Genomic DNA, 21451 nt, shown 5'->3' with positions numbered 1-21451 from the left:
ATGATGAAGACTCTAAACAATTACAGATATTAGCAAATATAAAAGTAGAATATGCGAGGTACAAGCTCTGTGCGCCCCCTGAAACTTGGCTGACTTGTATATAAATTGATGGAAATTTTTATATATGTCTGGGAGGAGGAGGAAGATGTTGCCAAATTCCTGCTAGCTTCGTTGCTGATTCCACATACACCATAAATATATCAGTACATACATGAATTACATAAAAAGAATTAAGTTGTTTTTTCTACATGCTCATTCAAAATCAGTATAAACTAATATTGTTTTCAGCAAAAAGTGGAATAATATTATATATAGAAAGGAATATATATGTTGTGATGCAAGTCAACAACAAATTATTACAGAAACGATATTTCAACATTCAGTGCCAAGAAATACTAAAAGCGTTTAAAAAAAGATCAAGCACAAATAACATAAAATACAAGAATTTAGAAAAAAATATATATACACAGACAAAAGATCGCATTCTAACATACACAATTTATAGATATAGATATAACTTTTGTAGATTGTAATTTTAGAATTTCTTCTTTCGTATGTAAAAGAAACATATATTTCAAACTTTCTAAGCTATATCTAGTGACTAGATTACAACTATGATTAGTTATAATTGCTGTAGAAGTATGATTACTTTAATAAGCACACATGACTAAAAATAGTTTTAGTTATTACATGTTTTTAGGATACAATACATAGTTCATCCAACGAACAAGGCATAAACTTGAAACTAACAAATACAAGCGTATCACTCATTCATACATACACATAAAGCAGGTAGAGCTAAAGACGGTTTCCAGTTTCAACTGAGACAGATCTTGCTGTAACGTGCAGGTACTTTACATACATTCTCATTACATATAATCAAGATTTAATTTACAAGCACCAATTCACATCAATATTAACGTAAAAAATACATTTTTTCTTAAAGAAAAAAAAAAAACAATAAAACATTCTAAAAGACAAAACAGGATATACATTTTTTTAAAAAAAATAAAATAATCATAAAAGTGTTTACAAAAGATTGTAAAATATTATACAGATACAAAAATATTGCACAAAATTGTTGATTCTAAAAGAAGGAACTTTCTTTAAAATTTACACGTAAAACATTGCACAAAAAAATAAGTCTTCTTAAAAATAACTTCGAACTTATCTGAATATTTCTCGACTTGTAACAAACAGTATATATATATATATATATATATATATATATATATATATATATATATATATATATATATATTAAATATGTTAAACCTAGTTTGATAATAATCTTCCTGGGCTGAAATGCTTGGCTAGAATGGAACATTCAATTGAATATTTGTAGATCATGGATCAAGGAGAGAATCCAAAAGCAGCTGCTAAGATTATGTAAGCAAGAAGCAAACACAACAACGAAATAAAAAAGGCATATATAAGCATTTATATACACAAACGATACGAAAAAAAATATTTACAAGTATGCATGTTAGGAACATTCAGCAAACTCAACAGTTGAATACCAGCTACGTTATCGTCTGTTAAGCTATAATGTCATATTGGGATTATTTCGATAACGTTATCCATTTTGTAGCCAACCATTTAGGGTGCAAAGCGGGCATTATCAGTTCTTTAACAGTTAAATTATTAAACGAGTAGAGCAAAATTCATGTTATAATTATATTTAATATCATTATATTTGAAGCAAAATTCATGTTATACATTACATTTGATCTTGCTAAACTTTAACTTCATTTTAATTCTTATATTTGCAACAAGGCATAGAACTATATAAAATTAATATACTATTTTGTTTTTCAAATGCAATGATAGCCGATTTGCAACTCACGGAGGGCCAGAACGAAATAAGAAGTAAACTTGGGGACCATTCTCCAGATTTCTTCCCCCGCCTGAGGCCAAAGTTCGCTGAATATGGCTAAGTCGTACATTCTCTGAATCTTTGTTTTACTCTCCGTATCCTGCTTCTTGTTTCATGTATAGGCCAATTAGAGGCTAAGGGACGATCGTTTTAAAGTAATTGTATGAAATTTGCATTATCTAAAACCGGGACTGGTATCAGTAGCTTTACCTTGGAGAGTAGCCTTGGTAGACAAAAGGTTAAGAAAATACAGTTATACCTTGGGACACAAACTTAATCCGTCCTAAAACCCTGTGCGAGACCCAAGATAAGTTTTTCCCTTTAAAATAATAGAAACTGGATTAATCCTTCCTGGGTCCTACGAACTCGAATGAAAGGTAAAATATTAACAAATAATAATAGTTGTATAAAAATGGACTTCTTATGACCATGCGAATATACTGTACAAGCAAACAACACAAAACAAGTACAAAGGCACAGAATTAGCAGTGAATTACACGATATACTTTTCTCATTCAAGTTTCCGACAACAAATTGAACCACAAAGTGCACAGGAGTTCAGGGAAAACATACGCAAAAACATATGAAATTTGTGTCGGGATTTCAGATTCCAAAGCAGTACTCATATTTCGAGGCAAAGTTTTTTGAATTTTTCGTTCGTTTTCCAAGTTTTTCGAGTTCTGGGACGTTCAGGTTGCGGGGGCATAACTGTTTTCACAGTTAGAAGTAAAGTCTCGATTCAGATATATTATGATGGCCAAGTACACACTTCCCTCGTAGGCCTAGGGTTAAAAAAGAGAACAAATAATTTATTATTCATTTTGGCCTCTTGGCCATGACTCGTATAACAGATCGAAATACTAATACGTAGACAGCAAAAGATATATTTAATTCGTCGTATTTGATTATTGAAAAAGAAAAAAAAAAACTGAAATGTTACGTAGAACGTAACGTAACGTAACTGAAATGTTATGTTACGTATAGAATAGGTGAGTGGGGCTATCTCTTAGGTTATAGAGATTCTACGCATAACTGTCCTATTCTCCTTCATCAGAAACTTGTTTTACAAATGTACTAGTCTTGTAATATTAGTGTAGAATTATTAAAATAAAAAATACAGTTGTAGGTATCATAAAATTATAACTTATTAGAGGTAATGTCACTAAAATTTACAAACGATTTTTACTACTAATCTAATATTTCCATTTTATAACAATTTAGACTTGTAAAAACAACTTGTAAAATTGTTAGTTTTGTGAAATAGGCCATATGTTGTAGAATAACGTTAGAAAAGAGCTGAAAGTGTCAAAAGCAAGGCTGACGCAATCACTCACTATTACATAAGACTCAATCCCTTCTCAATACACTCAGTTAATTGAATACATGTAGCACTGGATTCTACTCAACTGTTGAATTTATGAAATGTATCCATTTTCCAAATTATGAACTAAAGACAAAGTACATGATACTGGAAATACGAAGCAGGAAAGAATGAAAGGCCCATATGTTTGTAAAGTAAACGAATATATGAAATATTTGATGATGGTTTTGATTATGATGATGATGATGATGAATTATATCGATGAATCTTGAAACCTCAATATTCTTTCTTCACATGTACCACGATTCATTCCATCAACAACTCACCTTGAGCACAGAAAATGAGCGTGAACAGACTTATAATATTGATCGTGCGGGTAAGAGTCTTGGTTTTCTTACCTGAGATCCGTACAGGAGAGGCGACAGAGTCATAAGGGTCGGTTTCGGGTGTTTAATTTTGCACACGTAGCTGACAGCCATTCCTACCAACAGGGTAATCACAATGGCAATGAACGAATACCACAAGAAGGATACTTGGTACAAGGGGAAAGCGTCCACTCTGTAAAGAGAACAAAATCACAATATTTATAATACAATTAACGTTCTTCCATTAATAGACACAAAATACTTTAAGTTAAGTAACTCGAAGATGAGTTATATATATATAAGATATCTAGAATAGCAAGGACGTGTGTGGCAATTGGTAGTTTTTAGATAAATGTGCTTGAAGTTTCACTAACAGTACATCAGAGCAACATTTGAAATTTTCTTTTTTCTTTTGTTTTTCTTAATTCAGGCCAACGCCCTAGTTTCATTGGAATACCTGTTCTCATGAGTTCAGTGAAGTCAAGCAATGCCGGATCTGAGCAGAGAAAAGATGGGAGACCGTGCATACTGATCAGATTACGCTTGCATTACGGCGCAGGTTGAGAAGTTACTTAAAAGAAAGAAGTATAAGTTTTCGATCAAGAACGTCGAAGGCAGCTGATGTGATTACCACACATCACTCCAAATCCACAAGTACTAAAACCAGAGCCAGGTGGTAGGCCCTGGCCCCCAAGAACTGTTGCACCAAGAATCTAGTTCCGTTTAGTAATTTTATAAAATCATTAACAGTGATTATAGAGGAATGTTAATAGGCTGTGCTTAACGAAAAAGAAAAACTGGATGTTCACTCATACATTGTTGTTATTCTACATGCCTCATATTATGTAGTATGTAATAGAATATTAAATATTAATATTAAAAGCTTTGGTAATGACTATAGGAACTTCTTATACAAAAAAAAAATCTTTGAGTTTTACGTCCCACAGTTATGCCAGTTAGGCTAAAGAAGACGGTGATGATGAGTAATGAATGAAATGGTGGAATGAAGAAAGTGGGAGGAAACGGGAGAACCCCGAGAAAATCCACGCACACTGTCTTTGTCCACCACAAAGTTCATTTGGCGGGGGCTGGGATCGAACCCGGGACTCCAAGCACCAGAGGTGAATGCTCTACCACTTAGCCACCGCGGCCCTAAACTTCTTATACATTTACAACTTAAAACAAGTGGGTATTAAACCATGTTAAGATTCATTGCATGAGAACTATATATTAAAAGAAAATTGTAATGCAAGCCAACTCGTAGCGTTATTAAACATGAAAGAAAGATAACTGAACCAAGAGTATGTGAGCTTGTATCATTCGACTCAGCAATCTGTCTGTCTCATAGATAATAACTTGCTTAAAATTTATCCAACTATAATGAAACATTGAGGCTTAGGAACTAAGTCTATTTCTTAGAATAAGAAAGTAAAGAAGGTAAAATTCACCCCAAGTTAGAAATTATCATATATATTATACGTAAAGTGGTGACATAAACAATTATCTCCGTACAACAAACTAATTACATCTCACCTTATCCTAAATATCCTATACGGATTTCTGTCTGAATTCTTTAGGAATGACTTCTAAAATACTTACCGTTTTTTCATTATCGAGAAGCCCTTCCTGAGAAATTGAAATCCGTATAGGATATTTAGGACAAAATGATATGGGATAGTTTAGTTTACTGAAAACAGATATATAACTGGTCGGCATTTCTTTTTTAATTTCAATTTTGAGTTCCAATAATAGGAAAAAAGCACTGGCTATAAAACAAGGAACTAGTAAATTTTCCTATAACGAAAAACATCGTCCATTGATTTTTAGCCAATCTTATTTATAAATACTTACTTCCCATGACAGGATTTTAGAGATCAAGCTCGAAACTTGGTGACCAATAACTCAGGAACCACAATCTCCACTTGACCAAATTCGAAATGTTGGTAGACATTAAGCTTAATAAGAGTGTGAACTACTGTGTGCAGGTACTTTGTTTTTGAGTTATTGGTTATCAAACTTAAGGTTTGGGCTTCGAGGTTTCAACTCAAGTAAGTCCAAATCTTAACTTCGGTAGCAAATAACTCGAGGATCAAAGATGTTCATGCATAGTGAGCTCATGAAGGTCTACTACTACCATGCCAAATTTGATTAAAATCAGGTGACTCCCATTAATCATTTTCAGTGAAATTTCTTGGTTTCACTGAGTTCAAACCCAACTTCGATTGTCAATAACTTGGAAACACGTTAATATTTCATACTATGTTCGAATATATGCATAGCTTGTCAACCTTTATCACCGTATTAAGTTTGTTCAAAGTCGCATCGGTTTTATCGATTGTTATTTAGTGAAATTTCTTCATTTTACAAAGTCCAATCCTCAAATTTGGTGGCTAATAACTCAGGACACATATCAAAATATTTCATATGTATACTAAATTCGTAAAGTTCTACCACCATCCCAATTTTGGTCAAGATGGAATGAGTTCCATCGATAACGTAGATATACAAATTGCCCTTCTGATATTGATTTTTTAACCAAAACTCAAATAGACGAAAAATAGAAAACTAATATACAATATAAAATTAGGAAAATTAAAAGCAATGTTTTAATAATTGCTAATAATTATTTCTACACTAATGTTTATTTTCTTGGAGTCTGGATAAAGGTAATTAGAAGATAGTACACGTAGTAACAGTGAAAATTTAACAATAATACTTTAGAACTTTATATACGCTTATAATTTTTACAGTAGAGGAAGTTAGTCAAAAAATGTACTTCATCAAGCAACGTAAAATTTTTAAGGGATATGCAATGAAGAAGATGAAAACTTATCGTTGAAACGTTTGCGTACGAATCGCTATTTAGATGGTTAGGTGATTATTTGATATGCATCCCATCACTCCTTCAAGTAATTTAATCTATAGAGGTACTTTGGAAAGAAACGTTCACTTACCTTGGTGCTGGAGGTGGAAGTGTGACGTTGAAAGGACAATTGTCTATACTCGTGGGTAATGGAGGATAAATGGTCTCTCCAGACTCCGTAGCTATTTGGACTCCAATCGTCATCCAACCCCCCACTCCTGCTAACAAACCAACGGTAGCTCCCTATACAATACAAACAAAATTTAAATGTTAACATACGATAAAATCTAGAGTTGAAGTATGATATTTGTGTTATAAGAATAACATAATAAATATATTAACATTCAAGATATCTATAACAAACATTTAAAGCGTGTATTAATTTCTGTTTTCATTATTTCTTGCTCTCTACTTTCTTTCGGAAATACAATTTATACGTTCTACGCTTTGGAAGAGAGTGTAATACAAATTTTCATTATGAAAACCATGTTCTACACGAAGATTGTGCACATACCACGTACTAGCATTTTCACTACATGATATTTGATATAGCGCCCATAAACACTGATGATTCCAGAGGATACATCCCTTTCCCCCGAAGTTACAGAATTCCTCCGTTGGGGAGATATCTCCGGTCGTGCTCAACGTGGGTTACCACTATTTTCGGAGTACTATTTTTTTTCTCTTGCATCGAAAGTCCCTTAAAAAAAAATCATCTGAAATCATCACTGCCTTAATGATTTTATAGCTTACTAACAGAATACCCGTTCTTCGCACGAGAAGAATACATTTCATTTTGGGCATAAAGAGGCGAGTTTGAATTTAAACAGCATCGGAAGTATCACTGTTCGTCTCAACGACCCCGAAAACTATGGATTTGACACTAATATCGGTCATTTTCAATCATTTTTATATACCTTCCCCTCCTTTTTACCTACGTTGTACCGTGAAAATGAAACAATAAAAACCATCCCAGGCCCAAATCTCATCTATGTTGAAAATTTGATCGAGATCGGTCGGGTGGTTCAAGTGATGCGAAATCACGAACATAGTCACTTTAATTTATATATATAGATTTCTACTATAATAGCAATTGCAAAATAAGCTGCAATTACAATTTGAAGTAGTTCCGTCATACTGATTTCTGATATTATTATTTAATGTGAAATAGTTATAATTCCTAATAATCATAATCACATTTACCCTACCTAATTATACTGAGCACTCTTTGGATTAATTAATACGTCTTGAATTTTATTTTAGCCGATGTAATAAGCGAATACATTGTTAATTTACTGTATACTACCGATACACGGTTACATGATATGTTAAGGGTTGACAGAAATATGAATAAATATGATGTACGGAATTCTGATTCTTTCTGGAATATATGCCTAAATATATAACACAAAACTCTCAACTATATATATGCTTCATATTATTTCATCGTCAATTTGGAAATATGTCAATAAATTCGTTCAATATCTTACGTAACGAACGGTAGCTATACGATCAAAGATAATGCATTCATGGACCTGTGGATAACCAATATCAAATATTATAAAGCTTGGAGTAATAATTCTTTTGATTGTTTCTTCCCCCCTTTTTTGACTGGAAATGACATATGCCGGGAGAGGATTAAAAAGCAAAGAATATTACATGTTATGATGTTTGTTCTGATAATAAGTTCTTCGTTACTCTTTATGAACATCTTCATCCTCAAAGATATTCTGCCCTTATTGGCAGGTCACTTGCTGCAACTAAGAAGCTTCCATGCTCCACGGTCTTCCGCTAACCTCTTCGTCTTCATGTACGATTTTTCTCTTTCGATATCGTCCATTAATAGTAATCTTTTTCGCCTCTTTCCTCTCTTTCCTGCCACCATACCTTCTAGCACGTCCCTCATGATACACTTCCTTCCTAGCCAATATCCCAACCAGTTTCTCTTAATAATATCTAAAATTGTTCTTTTCTCCTACATCATTTCTAACGCCCTCTCATTCGTTTTCCACTTGACCCAACTTATTCTCTCCTTCTCCACACCCACATTTCGAAAGCTTTCAGTCATTTTTCTGCATTTTTTCGTAATGTCCATGTTTCTGACCTATACACTATAATACTCCACACGAAGCATTATATGAATCTTAACCATATAATGCTTCTACCATCTTTCATTATTTATTTCGAAAGGACCTTCTACCCTTTTTCATTATTTATTTCGAGAGGACCTTCTACCCTTTTCTCAACTCTTTATTTGAGGTTCCACAAAATAGTATTTTCTTCCTTTTGAAGAATTCCTTTGCCATTCATATCCTTGCTTTATCTTAGTTATGCTTAACTTATCATGCTTGAAGATCAGAAGTAATCGTACTACGGTTGTGCGAGATAGATTCTGTAGAGTAAGAGAAAGATTGGCGTAAAAGTGTTTAAAGTCTACTTGCCCAGGCAAAACGCCCCTTTTTATGATCTAAGGCTGAAGGAGACGGAAGATAAATGTGAATGAATTAAGAATTGGTATCTGGGGAAAAAATGAGAGAGCTCCGAGACCAACTACAAACACGAGGTTTTCTACCATAAACTCACATAACCTTGAATCGAATCAGAGATCTCTGGCACCAAAAGTGCATGTTCTATCATTTAAGTCAACATTCATTTTACAAAAGGAGAAATACTTTCATCTCGTATTCCCAATTATTTCGAGAGGACCTTCTACCCTCTTTCATTATTTATTTCGAGAGGACCTTCTACCCTCTTTCATTATTTATTTCGAGAGGACCTTCTACCCTCTTTCATTATTTATTTCGAGAGGACCTTCTACCCTCTTTCATTATTTATTTCGAGAGGACCTTCTACCCTCTTTCATTATTTATTTCGAGAGAACCTTCTACCCTCTTTCATTATTTATTTCGAGAGGACCTTCTACCCTCTTTCATTATTTATTTCGAGAGGACCTTCTACCCTCTTTCATTATTTATTTCGAGAGGACCTTCTACCCTCTTTCATTATTTATTTCGAGAGAACCTTCTACCCTCTTTCATTATTTATTTCGAGAGGACCTTCTACCCTCTTTTCATTATTTATTTCGAGAGGACCTTCTACCCTCTTTCATTATTTATTTCGAGAGGACCTTCTACCCTCTTTCATTATTTATTTCGAGAGGACCTTCTACCCTCTTTCATTATTTATTTCGAGAGGACCTTCTACCCTCTTTCATTATTTATTTCGAGAGAACCTTCTACCCTCTTTCATTATTTATTTCGAGAGGACCTTCTACCCTCTTTTCATTATTTATTTCGAGAGGACCTTCTACCCTCTTTCATTATTTATTTCGAGAGGACCTTCTACCCTCTTTTCATTATTTATTTCGAGAGGACCTTCTACCCTCTTTCATTATTTATTTCGAGAGGACCTTCTACCCTCTTCCATTTTCCTATAGTATATAAAATTTTCTTTTTTAAAGTGATTCCTTCACTTTCCTGCACTTCTACCGATCTACTTCTTTCATTAGTTTTATCTTTCTGCATTAAACTGCATCTACCTTCAGAGCTCATTCGTGGCTAAGCGGTTAGCACACGTGTATTTGGCGTGGGAGACCCGGGTTCGATTCTAGGCAGAAGGTCATATGGTTTGGATTCCACGTTAATCAGTAGGTCCCGTCTCCTATAGCCTTGCTACTAAAAGGAACGTTAAACTCAAAAATCTACTCAATTCAAGTTAACTCCATCTACCTTCAGCTTGGTAATGCTATCATGTAAGCAACTAGCCCTGCATTCCGACAAGGTGCCTATCTAGACGATTCACAGCTTATTCTTTGTTCTTTAATATTTCTTTTCCTTTACTCCCTATGTTTTTACCAAAAGCTTTTTAGTGAAAAAGTTATATGTACTTTTTTGGGTGGGTGTTATTTTGTTTTTGACTACTTCCTGGTAAGTAGTCCATTTTCTAGTCAAGCTTCCGAATTACTTTGTTCCATCTGTACATATAATTCCTATATCATTGGTTATCGATAGAGATTTAACTAAATTAGTTAATTGCTTTTAACCTTTAAAGTACATTATGAGGATATGAATACAGTATTTGTTATGTATAATGCTTCCAAATAGCAGTATGTGTTCATTGAATCTTTTTTCTTACGTTTGTAGTTTTTACTAATTCGTATCTATCCCTCGATTCCCTGTTGAAGAGGACAGGATGGCCTCGCTAGATACTTGAAAACTAAAGATGAAAGTATTTCTCTTTTAATACATAAAAAGAAAAAAAAAGCATGTTGACTTAATGAGAGAATATTCATCTCTAGTGCAAGGGATTCTTGGTTCAATTCAGGGTCATGTTAGTTTATGTTGGACAACCTCGTGTACTTAGCTTGTCTCGGAGTTCTCTCGTTTCCTCTCACGTACACAGACCCAATTCTGAAGCATTTACTGATATTTATTTTCCGTCTTCTGTAGCCTATAGATCATAAACAAAAGGCATTAACCTAAATACTTGTTTCCATTTTGTTTCTACTTCCAAAAAGGATGGAATGGAAATCATCGTAGAGTTGCATTTTTCCTTATTATAATATTTTTCTAATCCCAGTTATCATATATATTAAAGTGTTCAGTTGTTTTAGTACCCTACTGCCTTTATAGCTTGTTTCTAATATCAATAACACGTCCACACACACACATAAAAGTTCTGTATGAATTCGATGTATTTTGTTACACAGAATCCAAGTTTTGAAACCCCAGGACGATTGACCACACCATTTTTTATGGGCAAAAAACCGTGTCCTCCCTATCCAAAACCACTTAAGTTTTTCGCCCATAAAAAATTGATAGGGTGAATCGTCCTGAGATTTCGAAAGTTGGATTCCGTCTATCAAAATACATCGAATCCATACAAAACTTTTTTTTTTTTTTTTTGTATAGCTGTGTTACGTGTATCTTCCCTATCCAAAATCACTCAAGTTTTTCGCCCATAACAAAAAATTAACATGGTCCATCGTCTTGGGGTTTTGAAATTTGGATTGTGTGTAACAAAATACATCGAATCCCTACCCTGTGATCCACTGCATAAAAGTTTTATTTTTGTGTATGTGTAATTAGCACCGTTGTCTTCTCACCTGATGAAAGAAATTCATGACTTTTCTACTGTGTCCGTTGCTTTCTATAGTGCATACAGTTTATTGATAGCTAGACGACAGCATTTTAAAACAGTCGAATTTAACAAATAACTTCAGAATAAAATTAAAGCCTTACGATTGTGTTTGCCCAGGGAACGAAAATTCCAAGAAGAAGAACTCCAAACAACGATCCAGACAGGAAACTTGTCAGAGAAATGGCAACCTGAAATAATTGGATTAAAGAAATCATAAGAATAAACGCAATGTATAATAATAAGAATAGGTATCATGATATCTCAATACATAAAAACAAATGAACATAAAAAAGTTTAAAACTGTAAATGATTTACAATCTTGAATATCATAGTTTTATAATTTAACTTCAAGTGACCTTGTTTTGTGCTGAAATTTGTGAATTGTAAATAAATAAATCTATATAAATAAAACCGAGGTAATATGGAATTAGTGAAAATACCGCACATAAACAACAACGTACAAATCCTTGTAATTTTTATACCTAGTTCTAATAACGGTCCTCATGAAATAAATGTTTTATCATTATATTTCGGTTATCGTATTATCATCATCATCAAACTGTCCATCGATTTCCAATAGGAGGAACATGCACTTTGAATTCATTCAACTGAAAATTTCACGTCGTTTCACGTGATTTTTATTTATTATTTTGTTAATATTATTTTAAATGAATAACAATCATCATTGTGATAATTATCATTGGAGCAACTATTGTCTCAGGGTACTTTCAGGCTTCAAGAATACCACTTGCTCCATTAAAATGTACCATATCTTCAAGCGAGTATAGTTTCCTCGTAGTGTTCCGTTTGTAATGAAATGAAATCTTTAAGTTGTACGTCCCACAGTTATGCCGGCTAGGCTAAAGGAGACGGTGATGATGAGAAATGAAGGAAATGGTGGAATGAATAAAGTGGGAGGAAACGGAAGAACCCTGAGAAAACCCACGCACCACAGTGTTTTTCCACCACAAAGTTCACTTGGCGCTTCCGTTTGTAATGTCAGAAACTATTGTCTAAGGAAATGTTCAATGCCACAGAGTCTACGTGCGAAGAATACCATTTATTCCATCATTCTCTTCAAGTGACTATAATTCCTTGTATGGTTCTAATTTTAATGGCAATTAAAAAACCACAAGGAATAGGATTAAGAGTAGTAGATTAAGGATTTGTTAGCGGAAGTTAACCGCTAAAGATACAAGTTAGCAACTTCACCATCTCTCAGATCCTTTAATTGTTGCTCAGGGAATCGGGCAGGTGCAGCTAATAATGTAAAAGTATCAAAAGGGATTTTTTCTTCTGATTTGGGTAAGAATTCGCTTTAAGCTACTCGATGAGCAAAACAATACGTTTATTTTAGAAATTATTAACATGTAACAGTTTCGCTAACTATCAACTTGGCTTTATCAGACACTTGGATTGCAGAGGCAATAGATTTGAATCACTGGAGGAAGAGATATAGAAAGTGGTAGAGGTAATAAGGAGGCAACAAGAAATTAATAGTGTGAAGAACTCGATGGAACTGAAGAGAAGGTTGGAGGAAGTAGGTCAGATTAGGGTGAAAAGCATAATGTTTAGTATTGATATGAAAGCCGTATTCCTTAGTTCAAGAAGAAGAACATAATGAGAAGCAGTGTCTGATAGAGCCAAGTAGATAATTGGCGAAACTGTTACGCGTCAATAATTTTTACAATAAACGTATTATTTTGTTCAGCGAGTAGCTTCAATCAGATTTAAGTCTACTAAAATCAAGGTTTGTTCAATGGAAAACAATTCTGTAAATGAAAGGAATGAAAAAAAAAAAGTCTAAATAAAATATTTTAAACAATATTTCAGAAGATGGTCACTTTGAAGTAAGAATGAAGACGAATATAATATACTCACCGGTACAAGTCCTCCGAGATATGGAACGACGAAGACGAGAGCAAAGGAAAGGAGACCGAATCCCAGAGCCAACAGTTTGACAGTGATGGCAGTCCCTCGCTCTGACAATTCTTGTTTAAATTTTGTTCCATTTAATTCTGAAAACCAAATGGCTGCCAAGGAGTTCACTCCCGTAGATACAGTGCTGTAATAATAATAATAATAATAATAATAATAATAATAATAATAATAATAATAATAATAATAATAATAATAATAATAATAATAATAATAATAATAATAATAACAACCCTACACAACATTAGAAATTCTTGTTTCTTTATCATGAAACAACCTTCGTTATATTTTCGTTCATTTATAGTTTGGTAATGAGTAAATACCTAGATAGAACACAGGTGAAATTATTCAAGGTTGATGTTTGATAACTTGCAAGACAAAGTGATAAGTATACAGTACTTAATAGTTGATGTGTGGAGTATATACTATTTATAATTGTCGTCAGAATGTGTCATTAACTTTTGAAAAAAGACAATAGAGAAATAACTTGAAGCTAGCACTTTGAAGTTGCAGCGTATGTGCGTATATGCAGGAACTGCTCTAATTGCAACAACTGCAGTGAAAAGGTTTTGCAGTTGAAGTGTTCCGTGTTTGGTTATTGCAAAGTATACAGACACAGAGATACTCGTTGGAGGTCGCTTACTACGTATCATTGGGTCAGAAGGGCAAGGTCAATGTAAAAAATGAAACAATCACCTTTCCTTCCGCTATGACTTTGGATTTCCTAATTATAAAAAGATAGTCCTAGGCTGAACTTCCCTTTCACCATTCCTATATAGGAACGAACAATGACATTTTAGAACCATTAATGGCACATGAACAAAATCATAACTGTGAAGGTATCATATAAGTCATTGTTCATGATTTATTGTTTATAATTTCAAATAAATAATGTTTATAATTTTTGCAGAATTTAAGTTTAATATGTTTTGTTTAAAAGTCATTATTATACACAATTTATCGTATAAGATACGATAAATTCACATAACAAACATTTTAGACGAAAACGGAAACAAGTTGTCGCCCTCGCTCATCAGCAAACTTCTTCTTAGGAGAAAGCGAACAGAAAATTGCTATTCTCCCACTCGTTTTCTTTCCTATCCTAATGAATCGTCTAAATACTCTCAATTTTAAAACACTTTTCATCCATTAACGTGCTTGCTAAGGTATTGAAATTCAAACATATGGAGAATTTCTACTTTTTATTTTCATTTATTTATTTTAATAGCTATGTAAAAATAAAAGAAATTTAAAATCCATATCAAAACTGAGTTCGGCTGTTTCAACTCAAGACGTTCTTCACTTCCATAATTATTAGGAAATGAAAATCAATCACCGTGTTACTCTCGCTTTAAGTTTGAAAAAAGAAAAAAATGAAATATTTGAGTTTAACGTCCCACGTTTATATCGTACCTGTTAGACTAAGGGAAATGATGAATAAAGCAAGTGAATGATGATGGAAGAATTGGTGAAATTAGAAAGTGGGAGGAAATAGAAGTGCCCCGAGAAAACCTAAGGAAGCGATGCTGTCCACTACAAACTTACTTGGGTGAGGATCGAATCAGAGACCCCACGCACCAGAGGTAAGCATCTACAACTAAGCCACTGTGTCCCCCTTCGAGAAAAGGAGTAGTAATAACAAAAATTAAATTTAACATAAGAGAATTTTAAATAAATTTTTAGATTTAGATTTAGATTTTGATTTTAGTCTTTATTGTTGTAAAAAGTTCAGTAAAGAATTAATTTAGTATAAGTTTTTTGTATGAATGTTAAATTGACTTATTATGATAGGAATAAGATAAATAAGCTTTGTATCTATAATCTGCATTCTCTCGCGCAACCATTTCTACAACATTCTAATAACTGTTAATCTTTTTTTTTTCCAACTGTTCTCTTTAACTGCTCCATACGAAAGCTTTTTAGGTACTTTATATTTGATATCTTTAAAGGGAAGTTGCAATTTTAAATTATTAAACTTGTGGTAATTTGTTAAGACATTATTTCGTTTTAAAAATACATTAATATAACTACTATTTACTACTATATATATATATGATGTTTTTCACGAGGAAATTAAATGTCGACTAAAAGCAGGGAATTCGTGTTACTATTCGCTTCAAAATCTCTTGTCGTCGCCAATTCTGTCGACCAATTTGAAGCTTAAAATATATAAATCGATAATCATGCCTGTTGTTCTATATGGATGCGAAACATGGTCGCTTACTCTGAGGGAAGAACATAAACTGAAAGTATTTGAGAACAAGTCCTGAGACAAATATTCGGACCCAAGAGGAACGGGAATGGGGAATGGCGGAAATTTCATAACAAGGAACTACATAATTTATACGGTTTACCCAACATTGTTAGGGTCGTCAAGTCTAGGAGGCTTAGGTGGGCGGGTCATGTAGCTAGAATGGAAGAAAGTAGAAACGCTTTCAAAGTCTTGACTGGAAGACCAATCGGAAAACGACCATTAGGAAGACCTAGGCGTAGATGGGAGCACAATATTAAGATGGATCTCGCAGAGACAGAAATACAAAGTAGAAATTGGATGCAGTTAGCTAAGGATAGAAGTCAGTGGAGAGCTTTTGTGAACGCGGCGTTGAACCTCCGGGTTCTATAGGCCATAGAGTTAGCTAGTTAGTTATATATGATGTTTGACAGACTGTAGTATTTGTAATTCTGGACAAAACGTTTCGATATGGCAACGCTGTGTAGCCTAACAATGGGGATAACGGTCATTGGACTTAGAACCGTTAGTGTATGCCAATGCGAGAGTGGCTGAACGATACATTCCCGAACCGCTGAATCGGTTAACATTGGTTTATGGAGTGGTCAGCTTGATCTCCCAATTTGTAACACCATCTGACTTTTTCTTATGGGGTGTTTTAAAGGATAACGTGTATCAACATCACATATGCAATTTGGCCTTACTACGGGAAACTATCACAGAAGAGTTTCACAGGATACTAGTACGGGTCTGTTAAGCTGCTTGTGACAACGTTACTTTTCGTCTCCAGGGACGTATCCATTTGGATGATGCATTGGAGAACCATACCATGGAGAACAGAGATTAACATTCTTCTAAGGAAAGGTAGGAGAGTAGTGTGTTCAGGGTCGGATCCAGGATTTTCTGAGGGAGTGCACCAAATAACAGTCAGTACATTTGAATTAAATTTGAGGTCTTTAAATGCCTTTAGGAACCTGTAGTGTGAATTAGATATTGCCCTGGAAATGCTAAGTGTCTGCTCTCGATGAATCCTCTTCCTTCAACCTTCAGAAAATCGACAGAAACTATTGATTTTGGAAAACTCACTTTAGGTAGTGTATATTTACAACGAAGGGGGGGGGGGGGAGTGCACATGCACCTTTGCACCCCCCTAAATCCGGCCCTGAATGTGTTTATGTTCAATTTTATGTTCAAGTTATGTTGCTAGTTTTTCTTTTGAAACATCACTATGGGCCACCCTGTATTTAGAAACAAAAATGTATAAACTTACTAAGTAAAGTATATTAATTACATTGTGTCCAACAATTAATGGGATATATTATAAACACTTTTATCTAGTCTTTTCTTAAATTTATAGACATAAAAACATTTGTATCTCCAAATTAAATAAAAATATTAAATAATAAATAAATAAAATCTCTATCTCATATGGTGATAATGAGAAAGACAAAACGACTGAAATTTAATGAAGATTTGTTCAAAGATTGGAAAAATACTAGTATTTTTCCTAATCTAATTTTCTTTGCTTCAAGTCTTAATAATTATTTATACATAGAAATGATGAACTTCGTACCTAAGTCCAGCGCTGAATATACCAGAAACGAAGACTCCAGGGAGGCCAGGGAAATCGCCAAGGGTGTCCATCACAAACAGAGGAAACAGCTGGTCCGCTTTGTTAACCATCTACAATTTAAAAAAAAAAATCATTAGATATTATTTTAATATCTTTAAAGTAATACAACATACAACATACAGACATTTCTTCAAAAATAGTCTGATTTCAAATGTTAAAATAATATTATAAAGCAGGGTTGGCTGGTTTAAACCAAGGTGGTTTAAACCAAAAAAAAGCTTTAAATCGTGTGAACTTCATGGTGACGTTTCCACATATCAAACCATCCGCATTACGTTTATCTACTTTTCACCTTTTAATCAAAGGGTCCCGTGTTCAATTCTCGGTCGAACCACAACCCATCTTTCAAGGGTAAACCAAGTAGCGATTCGAGGTGTCCTTTTAAGCGAAAGTCGTCTCTGTGATAACCGTGGTATTTCATAAGGATGTTAAGCCTAAACATACGAAATGAGACCAAATTATATATTTCTACTTGCCTGAATGCCTGTTGTTTTATAAAGAAGCCAAGGTTGCTTAAATATATTTATACAAATTGGCAAAATTTATCAACTGCCTATGTAGCATCCAACATCAGCTTGGATTTGACTTAGTTTTAATTTTATTGACTGATATCTACATACCAAATTTGTAATTTAATACCTCAGTTTTAGCGTAGTGATTATGATACATTGACCTTAAAATTTTACATACAAATACATTTATAGTAATAACAGGATTTTCCCAATGGCTAAGGCGGGAGTTTCCCGATTTACATATAATTCTGTATGTTTTTATTTGTGTAACTGTTTATCTTTTTGTCCTTCTGAAATGACTCTTAATAATCATATTAACAAGTAGGCCTATGTAAAGATCAGTACAATGTATTTTTATCAGGAGTCCTTCGTGAGTGAGTCGGCAATCGCATTTGTGACCAATTAGTCCCGGTTTCGTGTCCAAATGGACAATTTCTCTTGGATGTAAGCCGAGAAGCGGTGTGCTTTCCGCTTTAAGCTTATGTGACCCCTTCTAGTATAACCTTCTTACATAATAACACAAAGGCGAAACAAACTAATTTCTGTCCATATTTAATATAAATACATAGAGTAAATTATTTAAACCAAAAAAAAAAAAAAAAAATGGGTTTAAACCAAAAAAACTTTTTTTTTTTTTCAATAAAAACCATGGTTTTTGCCAACCCTGTTATAAAGATAACCAAGAAATTTCTGTCAGTTTTTGTAGAGATCTGTGTTCAATTGGCCCTCACACTGTAAGTTGAATGCGAATGGAGATAAGGCGAAGGTCAGTTGTTGGTGTGGGTATATCCAACATACTACCTATTTGTGACAGTTCAGTTACACCGTGAACTTGCGTGAGGACAGAGTGAACATGGGACCTCAGAGCTTCATAAAGGCATGTATGCTGTACGAGTTCAAACTGGTGTCAAAAGCCGCTGCAGAGGGGCGGAAGAATGCTAGCCTTTGGCGAGGGTGTCGTGACTACGCGGACAGTACAGCGGTGGTTTAATAAGTTTAAGGACGGTGACGAAACACTCCAAGATGCACCACGTGCCGGAAAACCAACACATGTACAAAATGAAGATCTTCAGACAACAATTGAGGCGGACAGTGGCAAGATATGTGAGGAACTGGGACTACGATTGAGTGTGAGTGGAGAAACGATTCGTCAGCACCTCCGTCAACTTGGGAAACACTACAAGTTGGATCGATGGGTCCCACATTATTTGACTTCGGGCCAGAAGGCAAGGCGAGCAGACACTTGTGTATGTTTACTGTCTCGTCTGAGTAAGGTGCGATTTCTCGACAGGGTATTGACATGTCATGTGAAGTGGGTCCTGTACAAAGCTCCATGGCACCGTCGTCATTGGTTAGCATCCCACGAACCTGTTCCAAAACAGTCGAAACCAGCACTGCACAAGAAGAAGGTTCTCCTGTGTGTTTGGTAGACTGCTCCCAGTTCGTGAGAGCATCAATGGAACTATGTACTGTCAGCAGTTGAGCAGTGTTCAAGAAGAACTCAAAACTCTGGATCCAGCATTTCTGAATCGGAAAGGGAACCTCCTGTTACAAGACAACGCTTGGCTAGGATGACCCGGGACACAATTCTACGCCTTGGATAGGAAATACTATTGTATGCGCCATACTCCCCGGACATTGCACCATTCGATTATCACCTGTTCCATTCCTTGAACAATCACTTTAGAGGACGCCAGTTCCAATTCCTAGTAGAGGTGCAAAATGCACGTGATATCTTCTTCGTTTCACGACCCACCAAGTTCTACCGCGATGGAATCCATAGCTTTCCAGAACTTTGGCAGAAGGTCGTCGATGCTGATGGGGACTATTTTTGATCTTCCAGGTATATCTTAGGGGACATATCGATGTTCGAAGTTGGTGGGTGAAAAAGCGACCGAACTTTGTTGGTCAGCTTTATAATTTGATTATTTTTCTAATCTTGCTCCAACATGTTACGAGGTATAAAAGTAACAGTTTTATTTATATCATATGGACTTTCTAAATTATTTGCTCTTATATCTACTTATACATACCGTATGGTTGCTTCACTGTTCTCTCTCTCTCTTTCTTTTCTTCTTTTTTTCTTTCTTTCTTTTTTTTTGTTATTGTGGTTTGTTTTTTGTTATGTCAAACACTGAGCTGAAGAAACATCAGCGATTTTTTTAAAATATTGCTTTGAATAATATCAAAATTACATACTACAGTAAGAATGTTTATGTAAACAAAGTATTTAGTTGGTTTTTTGTTTGCAAAATGTTCCCCGTATCAGACAATAACAAACAGAAAAAGGATCACGATAAAACCTGGAGTTAACGAAGCTGCTGTTTGTAACATTTTTCTAATAAGTACGTAGCTATCAATTTCATGTTTATATAACTATCATTGTCAGATATCGGAGATACATTTTGTACTTTCTATATGAGTCAGATATTGTGGATTAAAGATTAAAAATATCATGAAATAATCTACGCAAATATCATGAACTTCTATTTCTTTCTAAGGTTATAAGATTATAAGAAAATCAGAACTTCTTTTCTGCGTTGTAAAGTTAAGAAATCTGCAATATTTGACTGACTGGCTTCTGCCAGCTTGATAATGCAACATGAGACAAAAAATTGATTGCTGGTCATTGCATATGACTTTGATTGTTGTTGCTTTTGAGTATCACAAAAGCTTTAAACTGTTAATATAAATTAGATGTAAAATTAAATTTAACCTCATAGATTTTACTATATTTTCACCAAAAAGAAAGAAGTTCCTTTAGTGCGCATTAGATGAAAACAAAGATGGTATAGCTAACAGTTAAAAAGATAAAAATAAATGTGTGATGGAGCTCATAGAAGCCAATTAATGAAACACTGAAGGCCTCAAACTTCTATAACGCATTCATAAAAATTGAAAAACTGTTTTGATTTGATTATAAACTAGCAAAATACCCGTTCTTGCTACGGGGAGAATACGTTTTATTGAATTGTTATCTAACACTGACTTATTACTTTTTTTCTGTGATAACTTCCTTCATAAACAAAATTCGTAAGTTACGCTATGGGCAATTCCTGAGAATTTTTTCTTCTTTGACAAATAAATTGCCCCATTTGTTCAGAGTGTTGCTCAGGCCCGCAACCAGAGGGGGGGCTAGGGGGCCAGGCCCCCTAAACTTTTCGTGGCTCCTCCAGACCTCAATATAAAATGCTATTATTAATAGAAAAAACACAATTTAGATATTTGTAAGAGAATTTTTAATGACTTGGCCCCCCTAACATATTCATGGCAACCCCAAACATCTGTGACTAGTTTCGGGCCTGGTGTTGCTATATCGACATTTATTTTATATCAAAATTATAATAAATAATTAAGTTATAAAAATATATTCTTCCTTACATGTGTTTTGAGAGGATCACAGTCAAAATATTTGGCGTAGATTAATAAACCAGCGTATGTTGTCAGCATTACAACTATTGTCCATCCTACACCGTTGATCCATAGGGTGCTGGAAACAAAATAATTATGGATTAATCATCTTATAAAGACAATAAATAAAATTAATTTATAAATTGAAAATATAAAGTTTTTC

The 21451-nt window shown here is 34.2% G+C and overlaps 1 protein-coding gene across 1 annotated transcript in view; it reads right to left on the bottom strand.

The window, feature by feature from the left end:
* The window catches only part of LOC145671800 (sodium-coupled monocarboxylate transporter 1-like), a 136008-nt gene that overhangs the window by 27591 nt on the left and 86966 nt on the right, over positions 1-21451 (bottom strand). The window contains exons 8-13 of the mRNA XM_081741031.1: positions 21259-21367; positions 17306-17415; positions 13446-13629; positions 11666-11752; positions 6517-6668; positions 3596-3755 (exon numbers count right to left, since the gene is read on the bottom strand). Of these exons, the coding sequence (XP_081597157.1) occupies positions 3596-3755; positions 6517-6668; positions 11666-11752; positions 13446-13629; positions 17306-17415; positions 21259-21367 (802 nt within the window). The remainder of the gene's footprint in view (positions 1-3595; positions 3756-6516; positions 6669-11665; positions 11753-13445; positions 13630-17305; positions 17416-21258; positions 21368-21451) is intronic.

This window comes from Thermobia domestica, chromosome 15, assembly GCF_964235325.1.
Source record: "Thermobia domestica chromosome 15, izTheDome1.hap1.1, whole genome shotgun sequence".
Taxonomy (NCBI): domain Eukaryota; kingdom Metazoa; phylum Arthropoda; class Insecta; order Zygentoma; family Lepismatidae; genus Thermobia; species Thermobia domestica.
This window is presented reverse-complemented; position numbering and strand designations above follow the sequence as displayed.